At 36.3% G+C, this 24,841-nt stretch overlaps 1 protein-coding gene across 4 annotated transcripts; it reads right to left on the bottom strand.

Moving 5' to 3' along the window:
- Positions 1-4,558: 4,558 nt before the first annotated feature.
- Positions 4,559-21,975, bottom strand: LOC123561686 (centrosome-associated protein CEP250-like). 4 transcript variants are annotated; one of them, XM_045354215.2, is made up of 15 exons: positions 21,579-21,971; positions 18,304-18,464; positions 17,790-17,988; positions 17,282-17,341; positions 16,553-16,729; positions 15,606-15,722; positions 14,549-14,683; positions 14,132-14,185; positions 12,929-13,033; positions 11,768-11,947; positions 11,354-11,458; positions 10,889-10,996; positions 9,348-9,473; positions 8,955-9,033; positions 4,559-8,428 (listed from the first exon to the last, which is right to left on the bottom strand). In XM_045354215.2, the coding sequence occupies exons 2-14, from the start codon at positions 18,352-18,354 to the stop codon at positions 8,984-8,986; spliced, it is 1,467 nt and encodes a 488-aa protein (XP_045210150.2). In that variant the 5' UTR covers positions 18,355-18,464; positions 21,579-21,971; the 3' UTR covers positions 4,559-8,428; positions 8,955-8,983. The 4 variants fall into 4 exon arrangements, with proteins under 4 accessions (XP_045210150.2, XP_045210147.2, XP_045210153.2 ...); XM_045354212.2 differs by having other exon boundaries at positions 8,988-9,033; positions 21,579-21,967; XM_045354218.2 differs by lacking the exon at positions 9,348-9,473 and having other exon boundaries at positions 21,579-21,975.
- Between the last annotated feature and the right edge of the window lie 2,866 nt (positions 21,976-24,841).

The following is a 24,841-nucleotide window of genomic DNA, read 5'->3' as shown; positions in this document are numbered from 1 at the left end:
ACATGTTTGTTTTGATGCATTTGTAATAGCGTGCGAGTGTTGAAATTTCACATAACTAGGCGGAACACAGTTTTCAGCGATTGTTTATTTTTTAATTTCTTTACAAATGGCATTCATTTTCAAAGGGGGACAACTTTTTATACGCCCGTTTGAAAAACGGGACGTATTATGGGAACGCCTCTGGCGGGCGGGCGGGCGGGCGGCGTCCACAGACTTTGTCCGGAGCATATCTTCTACATGCATGAAGGGATTTTGATGAAACTTGGCACAGTTGTTCACCATCATGAGACGGAGTGTCATGCGCAAAAACCAGGTCACTAGGTCTAAGGTCAAGGTCACACTTAGAGGTCAAAGGTCAAATTCAAGAATGACTTTGTCCGGAGCATATCTTCTTCATGCATGAATGGATTTTTGATGAAAGTTGGCACAATTGTTCATCATCATAAGACGGAGTGTCATGCGCAAGAACCAGGTCCCTAGCTCTAAGGTCAAGGTCACACTTAGAGGTCAAAGGATACAAGAAAGAAAACTTTGTCCGGAGCATATCTTCTTCATGCATGGAGGGATTTTGATATAACTAGGCACAAATGTTCATCACCACGAGGCGGAGTGTCATGCGCAAGAACCAGGTCCCTAGGTCTAAGGTCAAGGTCACACTTAGAGGTCAAAGGATACAAGAATGAAAACCTTGTCCGGAGCATTTCTTCTTCATGCATAGAGGGATTTTGATATAACTTTGCACAAATGTTCACCACCACGAGGCGGAGTGTCATGCGCAAGAACCAGGTCCCTAGTTCAAAGGTCAAGGTCACACTTAGAGGCCAAAGGTCAGACACAAGAATGACTTTCTTCTTCATGCATGGAGGGATTTTGATGTAACTTGGCACAATTATACACCATCATGAGACGAAGTGTCGTGCGCACTTCCCTTCTTTAGAATTACTTCCCTTTGTTGTTACTGTAAATAGCTTATATTTTTACTTTTTCATTACTAGTCGTAGGGAAAAATCGAGACCACTTTTCTGTAGTACAACATGCATGCTACATCCAATTATGAGGTGTATTTTGACTAATTTCTACCTGGTAAAGATTTTTGTGTGGACTTATAATTTTTTTTTGGATTTTTTTTTAAGATTATCTTCCCTTAGTTGTTACTATAAATAACTTATATTGTAACTTTTTTTATAATTGACCGTAGGGAAAAAACAAGACCACTTTTCTGTGGTACTTTCAAATTTTAGGTGTATTTTAAGGTATCTCTACCTGGTAAGGAGTTTTTTTTGTGGACTTAGAAAAACAAATGACTTACAATGATTACTAAACAACCACAAAATTAAAATTCCATTTGCAAATACAGGTGCTAGAGTAAAGAAATTTGCTGTGACGGGCGTATATTGTGACATTCTGGCACTCTTGTTCAGAATATTTTCAGTACGGGACAGTACGGCAGAACATATAATGGTTACGTTAAATATTGGTAACGATGTTATTCGTTTATAAAATATTTCTGTGTTTTGGTGATATACTCCTAAACCTTAAACAGGTAAAAGTTTAGAGATGACCCCTCAAATTTGACTGAAGTACAGAGTACATGTACATTTACATTTCCATGTCCGTGTCCGTGATAAAGGTCTAATAACGGTCAATGCGAATACGGTGATGTTACACACCGATAGCCACACGAAAACTACATGCAGATATAGACTTGCCACAGTTCGCTACTGCGAAAATCTTAAGTTTTGTTTGTTTGTTTTGGGTTTAAAGCCATTTTTCAACAGTATTTCAGTTATGTAACGGCGGGCAGTTAACCTAACCAGTTTTCCTGGATCCTGGATTCTGTACCAGTACAAACCTGTTCTCTGCAAGTAACTGCCAACTTCCCCACATGAATCAGAGGTGGAGGACTAATGATGTCAGACACAATGTCGTTTATCAAATAGTCACGGAGAACATACGCCCCGCCCGAGGATCGAACTCACGACCCCGCGATCCGTAGACCAACGCTCTTACCTACTGAGCTAAGCGGGCGGGCTTGAAAATCTTAAGTGGTAATATTGAACTGGGAATTCACGGCATGAGTTTGCCAATTGCCAGTTTATTATGTCTAACTCTTTTGTAATTTGTGGATATTTTGATGATATTCAACGAGGCTACCCAACGGAACACCCATTTGTGCCTCATTGGTGACATTCAGTGTCTAGTTCCATAATCACACCTAATTTACATGTTGTCTTAATACTAATTTCAGAAATCTGCCAGTTCTTAAGACCATCCTTACAACAGCACTGGAAATAGTTCCAGGCTTTCAAGAAAAGCAACTATGTTCACAACCGTGCAGATATATATGCAGTATTACCAGGTATGCCTTAAAACCATTTCGGTGTAAATTCGGCAACTAAAACAACATATAGAACTTAAGTCTGTAACCAAGAGTATGGATGCAAATATTCAAATTTATTGTCACATGAACAAACGATCACACCATGTCACTTGGATTGAAGCGATGATATTTATCTAGTGGTTGTTCCTTACTATTTTATCATACCATAGTACTGTCCTAGAGGTCACATAGCCAATAACTTAGAAAAAGTGGAAACTAAAAGATTGCCTAAAATGACGAACATTAAAATGTTGCCACCGGCTCACTTTGATGAAGCCAGTCCAAGGAAGATACTGCTGTCTTGCATTTTTTCTGCAGCGACGATATTCATTTCTGACAATAAGTTTGCAGACATTGCAAGTTCCAAAAAAGTTGTTACTTTTGCTTACATTTTGAAATAATATATTCACTTTCCTTCAACTGTGCTTTAATAGTTTGTACTTGGCGGGATTGTAGAAATGAAACTCTTTTCATACTTCTATATACTTATTATGCCACTAAGGACTGGTGTTTTCATTATACGTTTATTTAAGGCATGCCCTGCGTTACATTTTCAAATCATTATGTTAGAGGACCACATGTTTGATTGGCTAAAACATAATATGAGCCGTGCCATGGGAAAACCAACATAGTGGCTTTGCGACCAGCATGGATCCAGACCAGCCTGCGCATCCGCGCAGTCTGGTAAGGATCCATGCTGTTCGCTAACGGTTTCTCCAATTCCAATAGGCTTTAAAAGCGAACAGCATGGAGCCTGACCAGACTGCGCGGATGCGCAGGCTGGTCTGGATCCATGCTGGTCGCAAACCCACTATGTTGGTTTTCCCATGGCACGGCTCATATGTCATTCTCGTTATTATTATCATTACATCTACCCGATTTTGAGTAAACTTGGAATGTTCCTACGCTCGAAGTGCTCACAGCAGCTGTTTCAGTAATGTGCTCATATAGTTAAATGTTTAAATACTTAACTCTTTCAATTTCTGAATAAGTTACTTTGTACGAGTTAAATTTATAGTAGTATGCCCCCTTTCAGATACGTTAGAAGATCTGATATCGTATTTCACATGGAATTGTTTCCCTTTTTTGTAAATTTAAACTTTTTGAAATTTGAGAATACTGAAGTATGAATGAACCAGTGTAAATGCGCAGGTGCTGACGCAGGGTAGGGGTTGGCGGGATTGATATAATAATATATTTTTTGATTGAGTGACACGTAAATATAAATGAACCACAATAGACAGTTAAAAATGGATGTTAAAAGAAGGGAGAGGGTATCGGGGACATATTCCCCTGAAAAAAAAACCTTCTAAAATGATCTCAGGTCTGGATGTTTTGGCTGTCAACAATCTATGTTCGCAATTTTAGGAGAGTTGCGGTTGCATCTCTGAATCAGAGAGTGTATAAACATTATCATATATAATATGTATAGCATTGGTGTAGGAGCGTCTTTAGAACTTTGGTCCAGTGTGGGGAGACTAAGCGAGAGGTGCCGAATTTTGCAGGTTTGAGTATGGGGATCAAAGCTCGGGAAAAATGTTAATATCTTAAACGCTAAATTCTGCATTTTGATGATTTTGAGAGAAAGAAATCTGTTTCAAACGGAAGGACTTTTGTATTTTTACCTAAAGGAAAGGTTATATTCTTACTGGTTTTATTTCATTATAAAGAGTATAACCGAATAATATTCAAATTTGTGAATGCCAAACTTGAATTCAGCAGGATTTTAACACTAAAAATATTGTTGTCAGTTACTTTTGGTTTATGTTATATAAAACGACTTACACTTGGAAAAATATTTTTCGAGTAGGAATTTTATTAGGGTGGGAGACCCTAGTAGGACTGAGGCTCCACAAATGAAATATTCCGTTAGAGTGTTCACACACTTGAAAACGTGCTGCTTTATAACATAACTATCTAGTTATATTATCAGTAAGGGCAAGACCAAAATAGACAATTAGGGCTACCAGAGGGGAACTCTTATTAATATGAAATATCTATATCATTTTGGATAAAAAAGAGCTTTTGTTTCCATGTAGGACAGGTACTCGTACATTATCGCAAAGATCATGGCATTGGGCCTCTGGTTTTCCTCGAAGATATTGATTTCTGTCAAATACCTCGATTAATACCATTGATTGCACCTATTTGAAATATATAGATGTGGAACAAATAAGATTATGCAAACTATTTATTTACAATTTCATACAAAATTATTTAATAACAAAATTGAACAATTAGAAACATGTAATATCACAGTTGTATAAAGAAATAACGTAAATAACATAGCGACAAGTCATTTCTTGCAGTAAAGCATGACTATGTATGTATATCTTAAAATATCTAAAGGTCAGAGACCACCAATTCAAACAAGAGCTGTCCGTAAGACAGCGCGCTCGACTTTTCTCAGTGCTTGATTCTGAAGTAGTGCTTTGCTAGTAAAAAAAATTCCAAGTTAACAAGGGACATAATTCTGTCAAAATTCAAATCTGAGTTATGGGAATTGTGTCCCCTGGTGTAGACTTTGATAGAAAATAACTATTTTGAGTTTCAAGTCAAAAGCTTTAATAGTAACAGAGATATTTGACTTTATCAAAAAAATTTTTTTAAAATTCTAAGTTAAAAAGGGGCATAATTCTGTCAAAATTCAAATCAGAGTTATGGGAACTGTTTCTCCTGGTGTAGACTTTGATAGTAAATAACTATTTTGAGTTTCAAGTCAAAAGTTTTAATAGTAACAGAGATATTTGACTTTATCAAAAAATTTTAACAAAAAATTTTAAGTAAGAAAGGGGCATAATTCTGTCAAAATTCAAATCAGTGTTATGGGGATTGTTTCTCCTGGTGAAGACTTTGATGGTAAATAAGTATTTTAAGTTTCAAGTCAAAAGCTTTGATAGTAACAGCGATATTTGACTTTTTCAAAAATTTTAACAAAAAATTCTAAGTTAAAAAGGGGCATAATTCTGTCAAAATTCAATCAGAGTTGTGGGGATTGTTTCTTCTGGTGTAGACTTTGATGGTAAATAAGTATTTTAAGTTTCAGGTCAATAGCTTTGACAGTAACAGAGATATTTGACTATATCAAAAACTTTAACCAAAAATTCTAAGTTAAAAAGGGGCATAATTCTGTCAAAATTCAAAATAGTTATGGGGATTGTTTCTCCTGGTGTAGACTTTGATAGTAAATAACTATTTTAAGTGTCAAGTCAATAGCTTTGATAGTAACAGATATTTGACTTTATCAAAAACTTTAACCAACGCTGAACGCCGACGCCGGGGCGAGTGCAATAGTTCTACATTTTCTTCGAAAAGTCGAGCTAAAAAGTACAGGGAACTTACTGGGAATGAGGTAAGCGTATACCTGGGAATAAGGTAACGTCTGTGCGTTCTGATTGGTCAGTCATTTAAACAAACACAGGAAGTGATTATTTTTTCAAAATTGATATTCACTGCATTTACAGTATTTCATTATACATTTTAACAAAATTTGCTACATTTTATGTGTATTGAAAAAAGTTTTATCAAACGAATTTCTCCCGCCATGTCAATGATGTAAACAGGGGGTCATCTCATTCACACGAAAATTACTTAAATAAAGTATCACTATTCATATGTTTTTCGTCCGATATTTTGGTAGAACTAAGATAGTTCTTTAAAAACTTGTAATTAGATATATACATGTTTCGATGTATGGAAGGCCGTACACGCCATGATGTTACAATGTAAGTCTATGGGAAAACAATTGGTGGTCTCTAACCTAGAGACACACAGTTAACTAAATCAAGACATTATAATTTTCTATTCGTATTTATTGATTGTACTTGATGGATTCGTCCTGGTGCCAATAGCAAAATGTGTGGTTAAACATCTATTAATCCTATTAATCAAATTCAATTATTGTAGTATTCCTGCACAATGAACGCATTTCAAATACAAGGAAACAAAAAGCGGATTAACTAAGAAGATTAATAAAGTCAGTTTTATAATATTAACAACTATCAACGACAACTGTAACCCACTTTATTTAAATAAGAGATAACAAAGTTTTTGGCCATGTCTTAATCTCTACAAAGGTTCTCGAAACAGATTATAAAATGAGCCGCGCTATGGGAAAACCAACATAGTGGCTTTGCCACTAGCATGGATCCAGACCAGCCTGCGCATCCGCGCAGTCTGGTCAGGATCCATCCTGTTCGCTTTCATAGTCTATTGCAATTAGAGAAACCGTTAGCGAACAGCATGGATCCTGACCAGACTGCGCGGATGCGCAGGCTGGTCTGGATCCATGCTGGTCACAAAGCCACTATGTTGGTTTTCTCATGGCGAGGCTCACATTAAGATAGTTAAGTCTAAAGTAAGTAAGAAATATATCACCTTAATTTAGTATAGACATGTTGCATTTTAGGATTATCTAAGGTGTTGTAGTCTTGCCTGGGAAGTGTTTTTTCTGACCCGTTGAACACATACATATTAGCCTTGTAGTTCATGTCACATGGTAGGGTTACCTTCTTTATAGCAAGTAAATGAGCCGTGCCATGAGAAAACCAACATAGTGGGTTTGCGACCAGCATGGATCCAGACCAGCCTGCGTATCCGCGCAGTCTGATCATTATCCATTCTGTTCGCTAACAGTTTCTCCAATTCCAAAAGGCTTTAAAAGCGAACAACATGGATCCAGACCAGCCTGCGCATCCGTATGTTGGTTTTCTCATGGCGCGGCTCAAATGATTTTAAAAGATTTAGAATGTAATGAAGCTTTGTCCTTATTCAACTTTTAATATACTGCAGTAGGTTTTAACGTCTCATAGACTATTGTTCATACTAGGAGAGGCTATATGGAGATAATGCCATATTTGAAAATATACATTTTGCTTTTTATAGCTCATATATTACACCCTCGACCGCTCATTGAGTCATTGTCAATTTTGAATATAACATCACATTTTTTTTCGAATAAATGTTTTTAGAGAGTATCTTACAGCTGTGTGTCTTTTATCAAGATGGTGCCATAGTTTACGGTGTCAAACTTAAGATTAAGAAACAAATTGCTGTCAGATGAGACACTATAACTTAACTTAAATATTATTGCAAGTGAATAATAAGTATTATATGAATATCAATATTAATTTTTTTACTGTGTTGTTAACGAACAACATGAGAGGCATAAGAAACATTTAAATGCTTATGTTTGACCATTTACGCTTAAAGTGAAAGAGGTATGTATATACAGTTTCATTTTTCACATTTTACAGTCGCATTTTACACAAATCCATTTTACATATATTACAATTGCAAAATTATTGCATTAAATTTGTAACATTACTATTACAGTTGCATTTTTCACATACCACATCTAACTCGCATTACAAATACTGTACAAAATAATAACTGAAAAGTCATAGAATCAATGCAATCAATGTGAAGTTAATATGCGTTCAATATTGAAATGCTTTTATTAAGGCTGCAATGTATTCCATTTGAGCTTAAACATTGCTAGATTTATAAATGAATACTAAAGTTCTGCATAGACACAAATTCTACAGTAACTTGTACGAATGTTCTTATCAACTCAACAAAACTGTACATGCAATATCTAGTCATTGTAGAGTACACTTATCAACAATTAATTAAAGAATTATATCTGTCACTCGAAGATTCATCTAAAAACATAGCAGCTAATTCTTACATATTTTTATATTACATAAAAGGTCAATAACCAACGCCGTTTACAAGTACGGATGACTCCTTCATTTATCAGGATAATGCTAGAGACCGAAGACGGTACAGTTTGACAAGCTTTCCGGGTTCTCTTGCTGCCAGGTGTAAAGCTTCCCCACATAAGACTCTTGTCAGAAAAGATGTAAATAATTATTAGTGCGGTTGCATAGTCCGGTGTCGTGCCACTAGCACTGCGCGTGCTACGTCTATGCATATCAATATCTTATTTACAGAGGTGTAAAGTGTTTTGTTCATGTATGTGATGATACTGGTTTTGGCTCTTGTTTTCAATTTAAGCTGTAAAGTGGCATGTTTTACTCTTCATACCTGAAAGACATACACAAATCAAACGATATAAATCATTTTAAAAGAAATGCTCAGTTTTACTTCCTTACTAATAAAGTACTCCTATATAACTAGAAATATGTCGTGTTTGGATAGAAAAAAATGTTTCTTGTGAGTAATGGCATTTTAGACTAAACCCTTAGTGTAACCTTGACACTTGAGCGTTGCACACGACATATGGTCTTGTCAAGTTGGTCATTTGTGCCAAGTGATTTTGAAATCCGACTAAGCATGAGAAAGTGCATAGGCCAGCTACGATATATGTGCACACACGGACGCACAGACAGATAGTTTAACACTCTACCACAATCCCCACTTTCAACGATAGCACAATGTTGATTGCAAAATCTTGTACTAGCATGCTGGTGGGCATCCACACTTAAAGGAAATTCTGCAGTCATAGCAGGTTTCGAACCAAAAGTCCTTACATGAGTACCAATGTGACCACGGGGGCTTTTTATCATGCAAGACCATGCAACTTTAGTATAACATGCCGGAGTAAGAATACCTGACGCCACAATGTACAGTAATTTATACTTACACATTCACACGGGAATTCATCATCTGTTCAAGTTGGTTTGTTCTCTCTGCAATAGAAAAGAATATTTCTTTTAACATAAACGGGGAAACTCTTTCCTACATATTATGTGACTGCCGAGGTCATGCTGTTAGATTGAGGATCTGTACATAGAATACACATACAACATTACGCTATAAAAACAAAAGAACTTGGAATTTAAGCGTGAGCAAACAATGTGAATGCACTCAGGCGCACGACAACGATCGGTCATGTTTAACTAGTATTAGATCGCTGTTTGTTTTGACAACAGAAAATGAAGGGGAAAAGAATAAAAGAATTTCAATATATCATTAAAATATCTTGTTAGTATTTCTTCCTTACGTTTTGAATGAGCAACGTCTTGTCTTAAATGCCTTATTTGATTGTCCTGTTCCTTCACTTTGTCTTTGAGATCACAGTTCTCTTTAATGAGTTTCTTGTAGGTCCTCGTTGCTGATTTAAGTTCATCTAAAACGAAACATTTCTTTAATTTTCAACAATGATTATAATTGTATATATCTTCTTTGATACTTTTCTCTGACAGCGCCGACCAGTCATAATCGGAAATCGATTGTTGGTTGTACCGACGTAGATGTACTTTTTTGCTGCAGTAAGTTTCAAAACTGACTTTACCAACTGAAGGCTGTAGTACAAGACTTGTCTACTAGAATAACTGTAGCATAAGAGGCTTTTCAGTTATGGTTGTTATGTTAAAGAGAAATGTGGTCAGCAAGTATTGTGGTTCTTGACACTACTCTCCCTCTCACTGATCTTTATGAATATGTAAAGTACAAAGTCCATACCGTACATAATAATCAAGTTATGCCCCCGACAAGGTTTTCAGAAACGGCTGATAGGGCCACCTAGAGTTATGGTTCCTCTCAATAAGCTCTATTTATGCATAAAGTTACAACGTGGTATCTTCAATACTTTTTCGAGTTATCCATCGGACAAGAAGTGTGACGGACAGACGGACAAGGTGACGACTACATGCTCCTTCGGAGAGCATGAAAAATAAAGAATACGCCATAAAATCATTTTGTCGTGTCTACAAAGAATGAGTTTAATGAAATCAAAAGAGAAAATATTCGAATTTCTCAGGGAGAAAAAGAGCTTGTAATCATAAAAGTTACAGTTTACAATATGCATTCAACCTTGTGCAGGTATTAGAATCTAAATACAAAATACGGACTACATCGTGTAGGAATGCAACATGCAGACAAGGCGATCTCGAGTGGGTAGGCATAGAATTTGCAATGTAATATGCGCAATTCCACGTACAGGCATTGAAATTGTAACATATCATATAGACGACCCAGTGCAGGCTGGAAATTGGAATAGAACATGCAGATAGTGACTACCTTGTGTTGGTATAAACATTGCAATACATCATGAAAATTCTAATGTAACATGCAGATATGACTACCTTGTGTTGGTACAGATAGCGCAATACATCATGAAATTGCAAAACAGCCTACAAATGACCTCGTTTAGGCACAGCAATTGCCATATAACATCCAGACGACATCGTGTATGCATGGAAATTGCATGTAACATGCAGACGATCTCGTATATGTTTTGAAAGTGCAATATAACATGCAGACGACATCATGTGTGTAAATAAATAGCATGCATCACTATACTAGGATTTTGCAATATAATACAAACTTGTAATATTGTAATATGACATTTCACTTTTTTTGCGTAAGTTGTTTTGTATTATGGAACATTTATTTATATAATCATGAAGATAAACCGGTAAAACTAAAACTAGTTATCTGTAATTTTGTTAACATAATGTTTAGATAATATAATTGCTTCCGACATTGTTACTGCTCTGTCTCTTGAACCCTTCTTTAATGAATGAGCATGAGCTGCATTACCCCCTACGTCCTCTCGATTCTGTAGTTCAGTTTCCTTTTCATTCAGCTGATTCTTTAAAACTTCGTTCACTTTTTCTACCTTCATAATCTTGCTCCCATATTCTTGTTCTGTTGAAAAATAAAAGAAATATTACGCTGAAAATTACAATTACAAACATGAAATAAATATATAGACAATTATGCGTTGAACTTCGTGATTTTAAAACCAGAACACAAAGTCTAAAAGTTCGAGAAAACCATCTAAGGCTTCGATAGCAGAGTACAACTGCTTTCCTGCGGGATAAACTTACTCAATGTCCTAAACTCGGCTACTTCAGCTAGGTATTTCTTACAGTCCCTGGCATATCCGACTAAGCATCATGGTTTGTTATTTGTTGATATGTCAATGACATCTTATATCATATCAAAAACATTTATCCTAACATTGCACAAAGCGATAAAACTCTAATACATGTGACTACTCACCATAGTAGCACTGAAGTTGCTGAATTGCTTCTTGTAAGTTACTTTGAAGAATCTGCACGTGTTGGCCCAGTGGAATATTGTTTTGGCGTAAAATGGCTACATCATCTACAAATAATTGCTATTGAAGAAATCATCATGATTACACATAATTTTAAAACATAACACAAAAAAAAAACTAAGTCAGAATTACATTAACTTTTAAAGTATTGCAAACATATTCGTTATTTTCCTCGGGTAAGTTTCTTTGTTTTTTGTTACACTCCTCAGAAAGTTTGTCATATAATTCGGAATACGATACGGATTCAGAACTTTTCATGCTACTAGTAAAACCACAGAAGTCTAAATAATTAATTGGCCTTTTTATTGAATATGTAACCGAAGAAATCTGCAAGTTAAATAACAAAAAAAACTTACTAATAAGTTCTGTTGTCCTTTCTTGTAGCTGAATAATGGTAGAATCTTTTTTTGGCAATACTGTTTCATTGAGATCCTTTAGTTGTTGAGCAGTGTCTTGGTACATACTTTCAAACATCTGCAGTTGCTGGACTTGCTGACCAAGTTGCAGACATTCCTGTCGAGCTGTTTCAAGCTCCGCTGGAATAAATGCAATGTACAATGTATAAACATTTATTTATGTATGTCCTTATGTCTGAATAAAGTTCAAAATGATATATATACATCATTTCATTTCGTGGGCATGAAATTTCGTGGTGTTTGTCAAAACGGCAATTTCGCGGGAATATGAATTCGTGGATTTCAACTTTTGAACATAAAATGAATGGGCGTTTTACTTGCTCACTGGGATTAAATTTCTTGGATTGACTCAACCATGAAATCTAGCACCCCCCACCCCCACACCCCCTCCCACTAAGAATATTAATGAGCTCACAGTAATCAACTATTTTGTCCACAAGAATGAGAAGACAAGGCAAAGGTATAACAGCAAATGCAGCTGGACCTTATACAAAGACTTATACTATTAAAAGAATGTAGGACATATCGCACCACAAAATCATATCCCATTCCTTTTTAAACTTACTAATAACCCATTTTTATAATTAAGTAATTACAGTTGAATTAAGGTATCTTGGTATCTAGAATTCCAAGGCGTCGAGCGTTTTATTTCAAGATAACCAAATTCAACTTCAAGTTATATTTTGTGCACATGTTTTCGGGGCGGGACTTGAAAATGTCTTCGAATTAACCGGAATCTTGAGATAGGCGTGTTCGAAATAACGAGTTTCAACTGCATTTGCAATATAAGCCTTTTCAAACAGTTACGCTACTGAAAGAGAAATTTGAAATTAATTTTAGGAAGATATACATGAAAATGCAAACTGTATTTTATGTCATTTAATTTTAGTATTCAATTAAAATTGTGAACTGTTTTTCATGTCATTTACTGGAAACTCCGCTTATGTAAACTGAGCAAGGCGGGATTTTTCCTTCATATTATATACACACGTATTTTGAAAATAAAAACGTATTGTGTAGCTTATCCGATAAGATGAATAATGCAAATAGCAAACACTTGTTTTTCCACATATATCAGATAAAATATCAATAGATGCTTACCATCCAACATTTGCTTTTGCTGAAAGAAAGTGTTTACCAGCTCTTTCATTTGTTCTGTAGTCGATTCGCTTTTTTCTAGCTGTTCTTTTTGTGAATTCAACGCATCTGTTGGTAAATAAAATAATAACACTGTAAACAAGAAAAGAGTTAAAGAAATACTTTGTTCTTGTTGAAATGAATGGAATCCGTTAATATCTCTCGTGACTGTATCTGTGTGGAAGGCAATGTCTATTCATGTCATGGACATCTGCAGAAATCACAACGCTTGTTAAGGATTGATCACATGCAGATATTTATTAGCGTTAACGTATTGGAATATACAAATGAGCCGCGCCATGAGCAAACCAACATAGAGCTTTTGCGACCAGCATGGATCCAGACCAGCCAGCGCATCCGCACAGTCTAGTCAGGATCAATGCTGTTCGCTTTCAAAGCCTATTGCAATTAGAGAAACCGTTAGCGAACAACATAGATCCTGATCTGACTGCGTGGATACGAAGGCGGGTCTGGATCCATGCTGGTCGCAAACACACTATGCTTGTTTTCTCAAGACGCGGCTCAATTGTGAGTTGCATGTGTTTTAAACTGATCTAATACGCGACATAAACCGAAAAAAGGCATTGACTTTCAGACGTGATTAGTACATAAAATGAACCAAGGGGTGTTTGATATATTAAGTTGAATGAGGGGTACCAACGCTATGAAAGCGGGAGCAATGCAACCACCAAAACCAAAATATTCAAGCTGCATAACTAAACAGTACCAATAATACATCATAAAAGTCGTGCTGAACAATCTGAAAAGATCGAACCTTTCTATTTGGACATTACCATTGAACTATTGAACGGGGTACTTACTAAAAGAAAAAAAAAACTGACTGAATGTCGAACGGTGCAGATCATACTGTATGATATACACTGGTCGCAACAGGAAGAATAAATCGTGTCCAGCATGATAAGGGTGAATGACTGATCACGCAGATATTTATTAACAGTTAACGTGTTAGAATATACAAAGGTGAATTGCATGTCTTTTAAATTATTCTAATACGCGACATCAATGAAAAATGGCATTTACCTTCAGACGTTATTAATAGGTATGTTAAATGAACTAAGAGATGTTTTTGATGTATTAAGTTGAATTATAGGGGTGTATAACATTTTAAGAGAAATTTGACGTGTTTGATACGTAAAATGAAAATACCTTTAGTACTCTGCAGTTGCAACTTCAGCTGTGTATTTTCTTTCTTACTCACATCTGCAATTACAAGAACGCTTTTTATTGTATTTATTTCATTATCAAGTATGCGTTAAAACTATAATGGAAATAACGATCGTTCTGAAATATATAACACATAATTATTATATTATTTGATTTCAAGCACTCAGCAGGTGATTGTAACAGTTCATTACCTCTCATAGGCAGACTCGATCAAACCGAGTCTGCTATTATTCAGTTTGGTTGCGTTGTATGCCTCAAAGCGATCTTTTTACAGGCTAAATTGGACATTGTCATAAAGTAGGAAAATGAACGAAGCGATGGCAATGTTTTAGTAAGTTTTGCATTGGGCTAGTTTTCCGTTTTCGCACGAAGCATAAACTGTTAACTGTTTGTGCTCACCTAGCTGGGTCTTAGTTGTTTGTAATTCTTGAGTCTTTTGACGGTGCTGCTCTTCCAGTAATTTCTTCTGTTCCATCGTTTGCTTCACTGCGACCTTGTATGACGTCAAGCTAGTTTCAAGACTCTGGGTCTTGTCTGGAATCATTAACAAGAGAACAGGATCTTTTGACAAATTCGTACCTTTTTCGAAAACAAAATTGAGCCGTGCCTTGAGAAAACCAACATAGTGGGTTTGCGACCAGCATGGATCCAGACCAGCCTGCGCATCCGCGCAGTCTGGTCAGGCTCCATGCAGTTCGCTTTTAAAGCCTATTTGAATTGGAGAAACTGTTACCGAACAGCATGGATCCTGAACAGACTGCGCGGATGCGCAGGTTGGTCTGGATCCATGCTGGTCGCAAAACCACTATGTTGGTTTTCTCATGGCGCGGCTCATTAATAAATACTCAAGCTGTAAATGTAATGATTGTTTTCGACGACAGTTCTATTCCACATTGTATGGTGCTATCGTTTACAAACAATTAATAATAAATATTATGTATCTTGTGATAATACTTAATTTATAATTAATGTGTTCGTATAATGCGACTATAATTACTGTTGCCGATTCCAGCGACCAAGATAGAACTGGAGGTGGGCGCAGTAGTGTTTTTGCCTTTCATTGTTTTTTCCCATTGTATTTCCGGTTATAGCGATAATATAATAATATTTCGCGGTACGACACCACTGTAGAAGCTTCTTTGTCTACCTATAGGACCTATAGGACCATTCCTTTGATACGTATCAGTAGAACTAACGGTACGAAGTTGATAAATCATATTTAATTTGGCGCTTGGCAACAGCGCTTCATATTCCATCGCTATATTGACAGAACATAACTAGGCTGAAGAAAAAAAACTGTACATAGCCCAGATTGCGCCTAATGCCAACTGCATATTCCTCTGCTTCAGCCTCAGAAGTAATCAATACAGCCTTTATGTTATCTAGCGTCTTGCGCCTTCTAACCAGAAGACAACTATATTCTGACAGCTCCTACATGTAACATCACTGTCATTACCTTGTAGTTGCTGGTTCTGTTCTCTTTGTCTGTCTGATGTGAGCTGTAATTGAGCGGATCTTTCCGTCAGTATGGGCAATTCATCCCCAAGCTGATCTTGTACAGTCCTGAGTTCACCTAAAATTAGAAAATTAAAGGCGAATTGAATATTTATTTGTTTCGATTTTTTCGTGTTTTCATCAACGTGGTCTTCACTTTTCGAAATCGTAGTTTCAGTATTTTGATATTTCAACATCGTAGTATCGTACTTTTGCTGTTTCGAACACACAATATGCGGCGACGCCTAATTTGACACCGCACTAACGTCTTAATTAATTGATCTTGTAACTATTAAGAGATATGACATTTTGATAACAAATAATGTCTTATCTGCGTAGTGAAATGTAGTAGGGTTGATATAATAGTACCTCGATCTGAAATGTTGTAATCGGCTCGAGTGGATTTTTCCAGGCCTGGCTTGCGCCGAATGTGATCCGGCCGGACAAAAACCATGAAAGCCTAATACATTTTTGCAGCTCCAGGTACCGTCTTAATAACCCTTTTATTACACATTGTTTATACAAACCTATTTCTAGTGTTATATCCACCATAATTGACTTTGATTTAAGACAAAATAAGACTAAAAACTCGTTTAAAACAGTGAACTATTTTACGCATCTTTCCTTACCAACAGAAGTTGAATGCAGGGTTTTGTATTTGTTAGCGTATTAGTCATACAATTCATATAATGGATATATAATAAAGTTTAAAATATTGTTAATAAAATAGATTAATCAATGCAAAGGAAATTTCTGAACAGTGGTCTCCCGTTGACCACGACTTAAATAAAATAGATACACACTACTGTAAGTGAGAAATAGTTCCCCAGCTTTTTATAACGTTTTATAAATGAAAAAAGATGTAACTATGTCTATATATGAGACGTATGACACACAAGTTAATCATACCATTAAGGCGGCTGATGGTGCTAGTATGCTCCTGTATCTGTGTTGTAAGCCGTGCTATCTCTTGGTCCTTCATCCTAATGAGGTTGTCTGTAAGATTCCTCATATCCTGGTCCCTCTGTGGCATAACACTCTGTAAAATGTTGCCCAGCTCTTCAATCGACATCCCGCCACTTCGTCCTGTGTAAAATATTCTTAATTAGAATATATGTTCATTAAATGAGCCGCGCCATGAGAAAACCAACATAGTGGTTTTGCGACCAGCATGGATCCAGACCAGCCTGCATGGATCCAGACCAGCCTGCGCATCAGCGCAGTCTGGTCAGGATCCATGCTGTTCGCTAACGGTATCTCTAATTATAATAGGCTTTGAAAGCGATGCGCAGGCTGGTCTGGATCCATGATGGTCGCAAAGCCACTATGTTGGTTTTTCTTATGGCGCAGCTCAAATGAGTTATCCATGATGGTCGCAAAGCCACTATGTTGGTTTTTCTTATGGCGCAGCTCAAATGAGTTATCTTTGTCTTTTAGCATCACGCAGAAGCTGAGTAGCTGAGTATAACTAGTGTCATGCTACGCCTGCTATTACTTTATATTGCCGCTACGACTCTTTACAAATCTTGTTAACAATTTCATGGCCGTGTTCATCATTAAATTACCAGATACGTCAAAGTTATATTTTTAAAGCTTCCGCCATCCAATGATATAAAAAGTGAAACTTTTCTGGCTTACCTGCTTGTTCTTGCTGGGCCTCACTCTCCGCGGTTGGTACCGTCCTCTCTTTAAACGTTCCTGTTGACATCAGGCAGAAATACACAAATGTTAAAACAAAAAGGTTTGGCGGAAAAGTAGGAATATTTATTGTCTTTGGTTAATAACAAACGTGCATTTAGAGTCCGCTTTTAAGGCTGACAAAAATAGACAAAGAACCTTGTCGAGCATGCCATGAAGTACTACAATGCATTTTACAACAATAAAGGTGTAGAAGTAAACAATCACTGACTTCAAAATATAATTATGTACTTCATTCAAACTAATATTGATATTGCAAACTAAGTAACGTGTAAATAAATTGATAAAATCAGCTCTACAAAATTAAAGCTAGACATGAACCCATGCAAAATCTTCCATTCAAGCTCTTAAAATAGCGAAATCTAGTCTCTTATGACTTGGACCTCTGTGATCAAATATATAAACTGTAAACACATATTATTTTTCAATGGAAACAAACGATTCTTACGTATAAACTCGTCAAAAGTTCGGTCCTCGATAAGATTTTTGGCTGTTATTTTCGTTCTGCAAGTTGGGCAGTTGGGGTGTTGTTCTATCCACTTCCTTATGCAGCGGTTGCAGAAGCGATGCCCGCAATGGGTAATAGACACGCGGGACATTTCGTTGTGACAAATCGGGCATTTAAACATGTTTTCAACAGTGCTGTCCTATTAACGAAAAATAAACAGTAAGAAAGACCAGATGTCTACATTTATAGATGAAATATAAAATTAAAGTTACATTCTCATTAATTTATCTGTACGATCACTTAAATTATATATTGGAAACATTGAGACAACTGCATAACGGTTACACAAACATCCTTTAAAATTACATCAAACAACCTGTCTTCCATGGCTGATATGCGACCTTGCCAAACCTCTCTTTAGCCATAACACCGACGTTTTCTCCTTAACCGCCTCTCAGGCGAATCTGTGAAACAGGGTGATACTGTGCCGCCTCAATACTGCTTTAATGCTTACCCGTCTTTCAGTGCGAGACTGACTTTGAGAGGAACACTGTGCCTCAGCCATATTTTCTATCAGCTAACTGATTTGCAGAACTGTTTGTTGTACGTTTTGTTTCCCCGATAATATTCTTTAATTATACACGCCAGTTGTTGCCTAGTTCTGTCAATATCCAGCTAAAATAGAAAGTTTCGATTATTGATAATTTGAGTACCACGGAAAGTCTAATACATGTAGTAGACTATTGTATGTAGCTGAAGTTGTCTGCACAACTTTCTATAGGGGCTGAAAGTTCAATACGTGAAAATCGTTGAATTTCGTAAAAAAAGGCCAAATTTAAAGTGCCGTTTTAGATAGTGTACAGTTAGAGCCGTCTAGCTACGCTCAGTCATTGAACAGTAAGCACTCATTGTATGTGTAGCTTCTGACAGCTTCTATAGGGTGAAAGTTCAATACTGAAAACGTTGAATTGATTAACTTGAAAAAGCGCATATAGTGTCACATTGAGGACAGTTTCTCTCAATTCAGCTACACGATCCATACGAAGTCATCCTGTTTGCTCCAAAGATTAAAATATATCATTTTTAAACAAAATGAATATTGAGCCTAATGGCCATTCTTCTTGCACTAGCAAAGGTTTAAACCAGCAGTAATTAAGTCATCACTAAACCATGCATTCTAACGGAATTTTACTAAAACTCATCGCGTATACTTGCGAAGTATTAGTTTCGCCATCGTTAAACAATATAAATTGGTTAAGCGGAGCGTTGTAACTCAATTTTACAGATACATAAAGTTTGATATTTGCCTTAAACTGTAACCCCCCCCCCCCCCCACCTCACCCCCACCCCCACCCCCACACCTCGCGGAACGGGGCGGCAAATAGTCCGTCCGTCTGTTCGTCTGCCCCGTTGGTTTTCAGTTAATTATTGAAGAACGCTTTGACACAGGAAATTCAAACTTGGTAGGCAATTAGGTCGTGATCGGCAGATGACCCTAATTGTACCCCCCCCCGACAACAAAGTTGTAAGGGGGGGGGGGGGGTATACTGGTTTCAGGTTGTCTGTCTGTCAGTCTGGTCGTCTGTCCGTCTGTCCGTAGACGCAGTCTTGTGCGCACCATCTCTCCTTATCCCCTTGACAGAATTTAATGAAACTTCACACAAGTGATCAGTACCAACAGTAGTTGTGCATGGGGCATGTTAGGTTCTTTAAGAAAAAAAATTTGCAGAGTTATGGGACTTTGTTTTTTGTTACTATACTATATACATAGACACAATCTTGTGCGCACCATCTCTCCTCATCCCCTTGACACAATTAAATGAAACTTCACACAAGTGATCAGTACCAACAGTAGTTGTGCATGGGGCATGTTAGGTTCTTTAAGAAAAAAAATTTGCAGAGTTATGGGACTTTGTTTTTTTGTTACTATACTATATACATAGACACAATCTTGTGCGCACCATCTCTCCTCATCCCCTTGACACAATTTAATGAAACTTCACACAAGTGATCAGTACCAACAGTAGTTGTGCATGGGGCATGTTAGGTTCTTTTAGAAAAAAAAATTGCAGAGTTATGGGACTTTGTTTTTTTGTTACTATACTATATACATAGACACAATCTTGTGCGCACCATCTCTCCTCATCCCCTTGACACAATTTATTGAAACTTCACACAGCTGATCAGTAACAACAGTAGTTGTGCATTGGGCATGTTAGGTTCTTTCAGCGACAAAAATTGCAGAGTTATGGGACTTTGTTTCTTGTTAACATACTATGTACATACAGCCTGCATATGCAATCTTGTGCGAGCCTTATCTACCAAACCCTTGCACACAATTTAATGAAACTTCACACAAGTGATCAGTACCAACCCTAGTTGTGCATGGTGCATGTTACATTCTTTTAGATAAATATTCTGCATAGTTATGGGACTTTGTTTTTTGTTACTATACTGTATACATACAGTCCACATAATTATGCAGTCTTGTGTGTGTCAAATTCAATGTACTGTGTCAGTGCATGCGGGGGGTACATTCATCACCTTTAGTGACAGCTCTAGTTTATATTGAGGTCAGTTTCCTTAAGGTCAAAGTGCTGAAAATCTGTTTCATTATATGTTAATGTGCCGATGCTACTTCACAATATGCAACCCTCTATTTAAATAGTTCAATGAATTAGCTTTTTGATGAGACTGATAAAATATTCCCAGTGTTGGTAGCAACACCGCAACAGCTGTATATTTATCCGGGCAAATTCAAGGCGACTAAGGTTGATTTGTTACTTACCCAATCTATCTATCTATCTATTCTTAACATTTTTCTTATGACCTCATGTTAAAAATAACAAATTGAATGCGATATGTATTAGGCCAATACAATGTGTTTAATGTCTAAACATTTTATCGAATGAATGTAGCATTATGCAGTGTTTGATATATTAACCTGAGTTCAGACCACACTTTTTCTACAGTGTAAGGTAGTAATCTATCTATGTTTTTAGACCTATACTGAAAAGAGATTGAATGAATAAGTGTTTTGATGAAGCTGCAAAAGCGCATTTTTCAGGGAGAGCCTAAATTATCCACCTGTCATCATGCATTATAGCAGTATTATGAGAATGACTTTTACGAAGTTCATGTGGGAGGAAATAGTAAGTCACCAGGTTGTGGTGGGTCTTTAACTTTTCTCGTGCCCCCATATTCATGTGCTGGCTAAGTCGTTGTTAGTATTATACAGTTGAAAAACTAGCTATAAGAAGTGTTTATAGTTGTCAAACCTTGAAACTGTCATGCAAAAAATGCAATTTACATTTAAGTGAGAATATAATGCAGGCTTGCTACGGCAGTAATAATTCAATGGTCTTAAACTATCTGTACGATTGTACGCTCCGCTGTTTACACGTTCATTCAATGTCGCTATTGACAATACACCTGATAACACCCTCTATTATCTAAAGTCATGTATGTATTTAAAAAAAATGCATTTACAGTAAAAAGAAAATATATACTGCAAGACGTACATGTTTATTTTCAACAATGTGAACCATCTTTATAAGGCATAAACAATATATAACAATCTCTATTAATTACTAAATTATACGTACACACACATTTTATGACCGAGCTGTCGTACTGTAGTGTCTGCTCCACGGCGGCACGACACTTTCTGTATGTGTCTTGCTGTCGTGTCTTCGCACCGCAAACACGACAAGCGAGATGGCAGAAATCAGCCACCATATATTATCAATTATGAACACAGAGAATTTGATAAAATTCAAAGTAACTAACCTTGCTTGTAAACGGGTATTTTTGTAAGTTAAGATTCAGCTGCATGCACACTAATCCTGACAGGTAAAGCTGAAACTCCTTTAAGATATTAAAAACAATCAAATTATGTCAATATATTTTATTCAGCCTAGTAAACTGTGACAACCAAATCAAATATAATGCACTGTGCATTATCGCACATACGGAAGTAATTTATCTAGTCGAGGGTCAATTTTTTGAAAATCGATCAGTAGTTTTCAGGGAATACACTTTTTATGGTAACCGAGTACTACAATCCCTGGGAATAGGTTCCGCGGCCCAGTTCCTGTAAGTGCTAATCCTCAGATATGATTTTTAGCTAAAAACTAAGCTTTCAGAGATGTTTATGTTCTGTTACGGATCTCATCAGCAAATAAAAATAGCGTCAATTAGGTTATGGTAGCCAGATGTTTACACTGTATACTATCAAACTTATCGAAAAAAACACTTTATTTTCGGAGAAAATGAACCTGTCAGCTAACTGGGCCAGTATCATCACCTTGCTTATCAGGCCTATAACCTTAGGAAAGTGGGCACATTTTTATACACTCTCGCAGTATGTTGTTGCCAACGCTGAAAATAACGTCAGACGAACTTCAGCCTTTCCCGTAAGTAACGAAAATGAAAGTACATAGGCTAAAATTGAAAACGAAAGTAGGAAAACGAAAATAGCATTTGTATTGGTCTACATTAATTTAGGATGTCTAAATATACATCCCCGGACTTCTTTTTGCTTTGCTATTAAATGGTGAGTCAGTTTTTTATGGAATTCCATAAATGACAGCGTCCTGCTTACTGCTTACTGCCCACTGTCTACTGCTTACCATGCATAGCATCAAAACATTCCGAATACTGTGCTGACGTCACAACAAACGACAGACTTGCTGCCCACTGCCTACTGCGTCCTGCCTATTGCCTACTACTTACTGCCAATTGTTTACTGCTTACTGCTTACTGCCCACTGCTAACTGCCTACTGCTTACTGCTTATATACTTTCTTCTTTCTGTTTCAAAATAGAGAAACTATTACAACTATATTGGTCAAAGAACTATACAGTTGCCGAAATACGCAATGAATAAAAAATACATGAATGTTTCTGCTTAATGTTTATGCATAATTTGTAGTTGCCAGACACTTATTCATTACGTACGAAGTTTTCAGCAGTTTTCACAAATAAGAAAGATTTTTTTTTTTCGAAAAGGTGAAAACTGTATAATTTTCAAAGCTCTCTGGTAAAAAATGTAGGTGCTAGAACAAACGGTAAAAACTATAGTTAACCAGCTCATACTGACGCACATACCGAGGACGGATGGTTCAATTGCTAGACGTCAGAGCCATATAAACACCAACTGTATGTGATAGACCGAACTATTCATGATTGTGAATAAGATATACATCACACTAAAATACCTTTTACATTTTCAAAAAATAAATGCTTGTATATTTTTGTAACTAGACATTTTAATGCATCAATTTAACAGTGCCGTTACGTCAAAATTTTACGTCAAAACTAGAGACACATTTGACAGTCTGTTACTTTTGAATGACTCATTCAATTAATGACTATACTCTATTTGAATAGCGATAAGTACACGTAACAAGGATTCATTAGACATGATGTAACCTACTCAGAAGTTAAAATTTTGTCTGCGAATGTCCTAAGTTACTTTCTTTTGCCCGTTAGTCATCATATAATTTCAAAAGAAGGAATTTCTATTAAGGTATTAGGACCATAATAGTGATATCCAACTTAGACGGTATTTTCCTTAAGTACGAGCTTGTTTCACAATTTAACAAGTTTTCTTGTCCAGTTCTTTTGAAGAAAAAAAATATGATTTACGATATTTACTCAAATACAGACAAATTTCAAATTGACACTGTATGAAAACTGCAGAAAATTCAATTTAAGCAGTGGGCAGTAAGCAGGACGCAGTAGGCATTAAGCAGTAAGCAGGACGCAGTAGGTATTAAGCAGTAAGCAGTAAGCAGGACGCAGTAGGCATTAAGCAGTACACAGTAAGCAGGACGCAGTAGGTATTAAGCAGTAAGCAGGACGCTGTCATTTATGGAATTCCATAGCTTTTAGTTCTTTCTCACAGTTAGAAAATATCTGGGATTGAGCGCGATATGTAATCCCACAGGGTTCCGTAACGGAGCATAAGTTATATGGAGATCTAATCGTTCTTAAAGGTGGTCAATCACATTTAATCAACATTTAATGACATTTTTTACTTTTTGTATATTCTGGTAGAGAATTATTTAAGGAACAAAAAGACCGATTACATAGAGTTAGATTCCTATTTGAAATGTATATTTTTATTATTTTTATAAAATTTTGTAATTACTCCCCTTTAATATGAAAGTATATAAAAAGCTGGGTATTTCTTTTTATTTCGATAAATGTCTAGTTTTACATTTGCATTTGATAGACATATCAACTATTGAACAATCTGAACCAAAATGCAAGTTTTAAAGCTGTGTGTAGCTTCTGAATTCATTTATTTCCAATCTATCTTGGTTGCGCAACCAAGATAGGCAAAGGGAGGTAATAATAATTTTTCAAACTTGCGTTTCTAATGAATTCCATCTAAATACATAATTTTTAATGCAAATATTTTACAATAGGTCTTATATTTATACATTTCCTTAGGCAAAGTATGTTTATCAAATTTATACTTATGATAAAATAACTCTATCTTGGTTGGGCAACCAGGATAGGAAAATGACGGAAATTTTAAATATACCTCCAGTGAAAATCTAATTAGTATTAAGTGTTTAGTGAACATAAATGAGTGTAAATGATCAGATGCTAAAGTTTCGAACAAATCCGTTACATGGCCAAAATCTGAATATCCACCTTTAAGGCCATTTTTGATGTAGTCTAAAAGTGTCAATATATGCCTCGAGTTTCAGATATTTCTGTATTTCAGATTTGCAATAAAGGTTGATTATACGGAAGCGTGAAAGGGCCATCAGACGCTTACACTTTACGTTACAGGTGCAGACAATAACATTCATACTTTTATATGGGGACGGGCATCGGATTTTGTTGAACATAAGTATATGCCGGTAGTCTAACCACTTACCGACACCCTAGATTTAAACTGCTGAGGTTTGAGATATTCACAAGTGTTTTGCTTACTTTTTTTCTGAAAGAAATCGGAAATTTTTCGTAACAGAAAATTCTATTTATCATCGTAATTGAAATTTTGTCTGTGTTTGAGAACATTTTTCAAGTGGAAGT

This window comes from Mercenaria mercenaria, chromosome 10 (assembly GCF_021730395.1).
Source record: "Mercenaria mercenaria strain notata chromosome 10, MADL_Memer_1, whole genome shotgun sequence".
NCBI classification, from domain to species: domain Eukaryota; kingdom Metazoa; phylum Mollusca; class Bivalvia; order Venerida; family Veneridae; genus Mercenaria; species Mercenaria mercenaria.
Note: the sequence above shows the minus strand (reverse complement) of the source record. Positions and strands in the feature narration are given on the sequence as shown.

Coding starts and splice junctions, on each gene's coding strand:
- LOC123561686 (XM_045354212.2), bottom strand. CDS start 18,354: ATGGCTGAGGCACAGTGTTCCTCTCAAAGTCAGTCTCGCACTGAAAGA. Junction 14,684..15,605: donor ACAGAACCAGCAACTACAAG/GTAATGACAGTG, acceptor TAATGATTCCAG/ACAAGACCCAGAGTCTTGAA. Junction 11,948..12,928: donor GCAAAAGCAAATGTTGGATG/GTAAGCATCTAT, acceptor CATTTATTCCAG/CGGAGCTTGAAACAGCTCGA.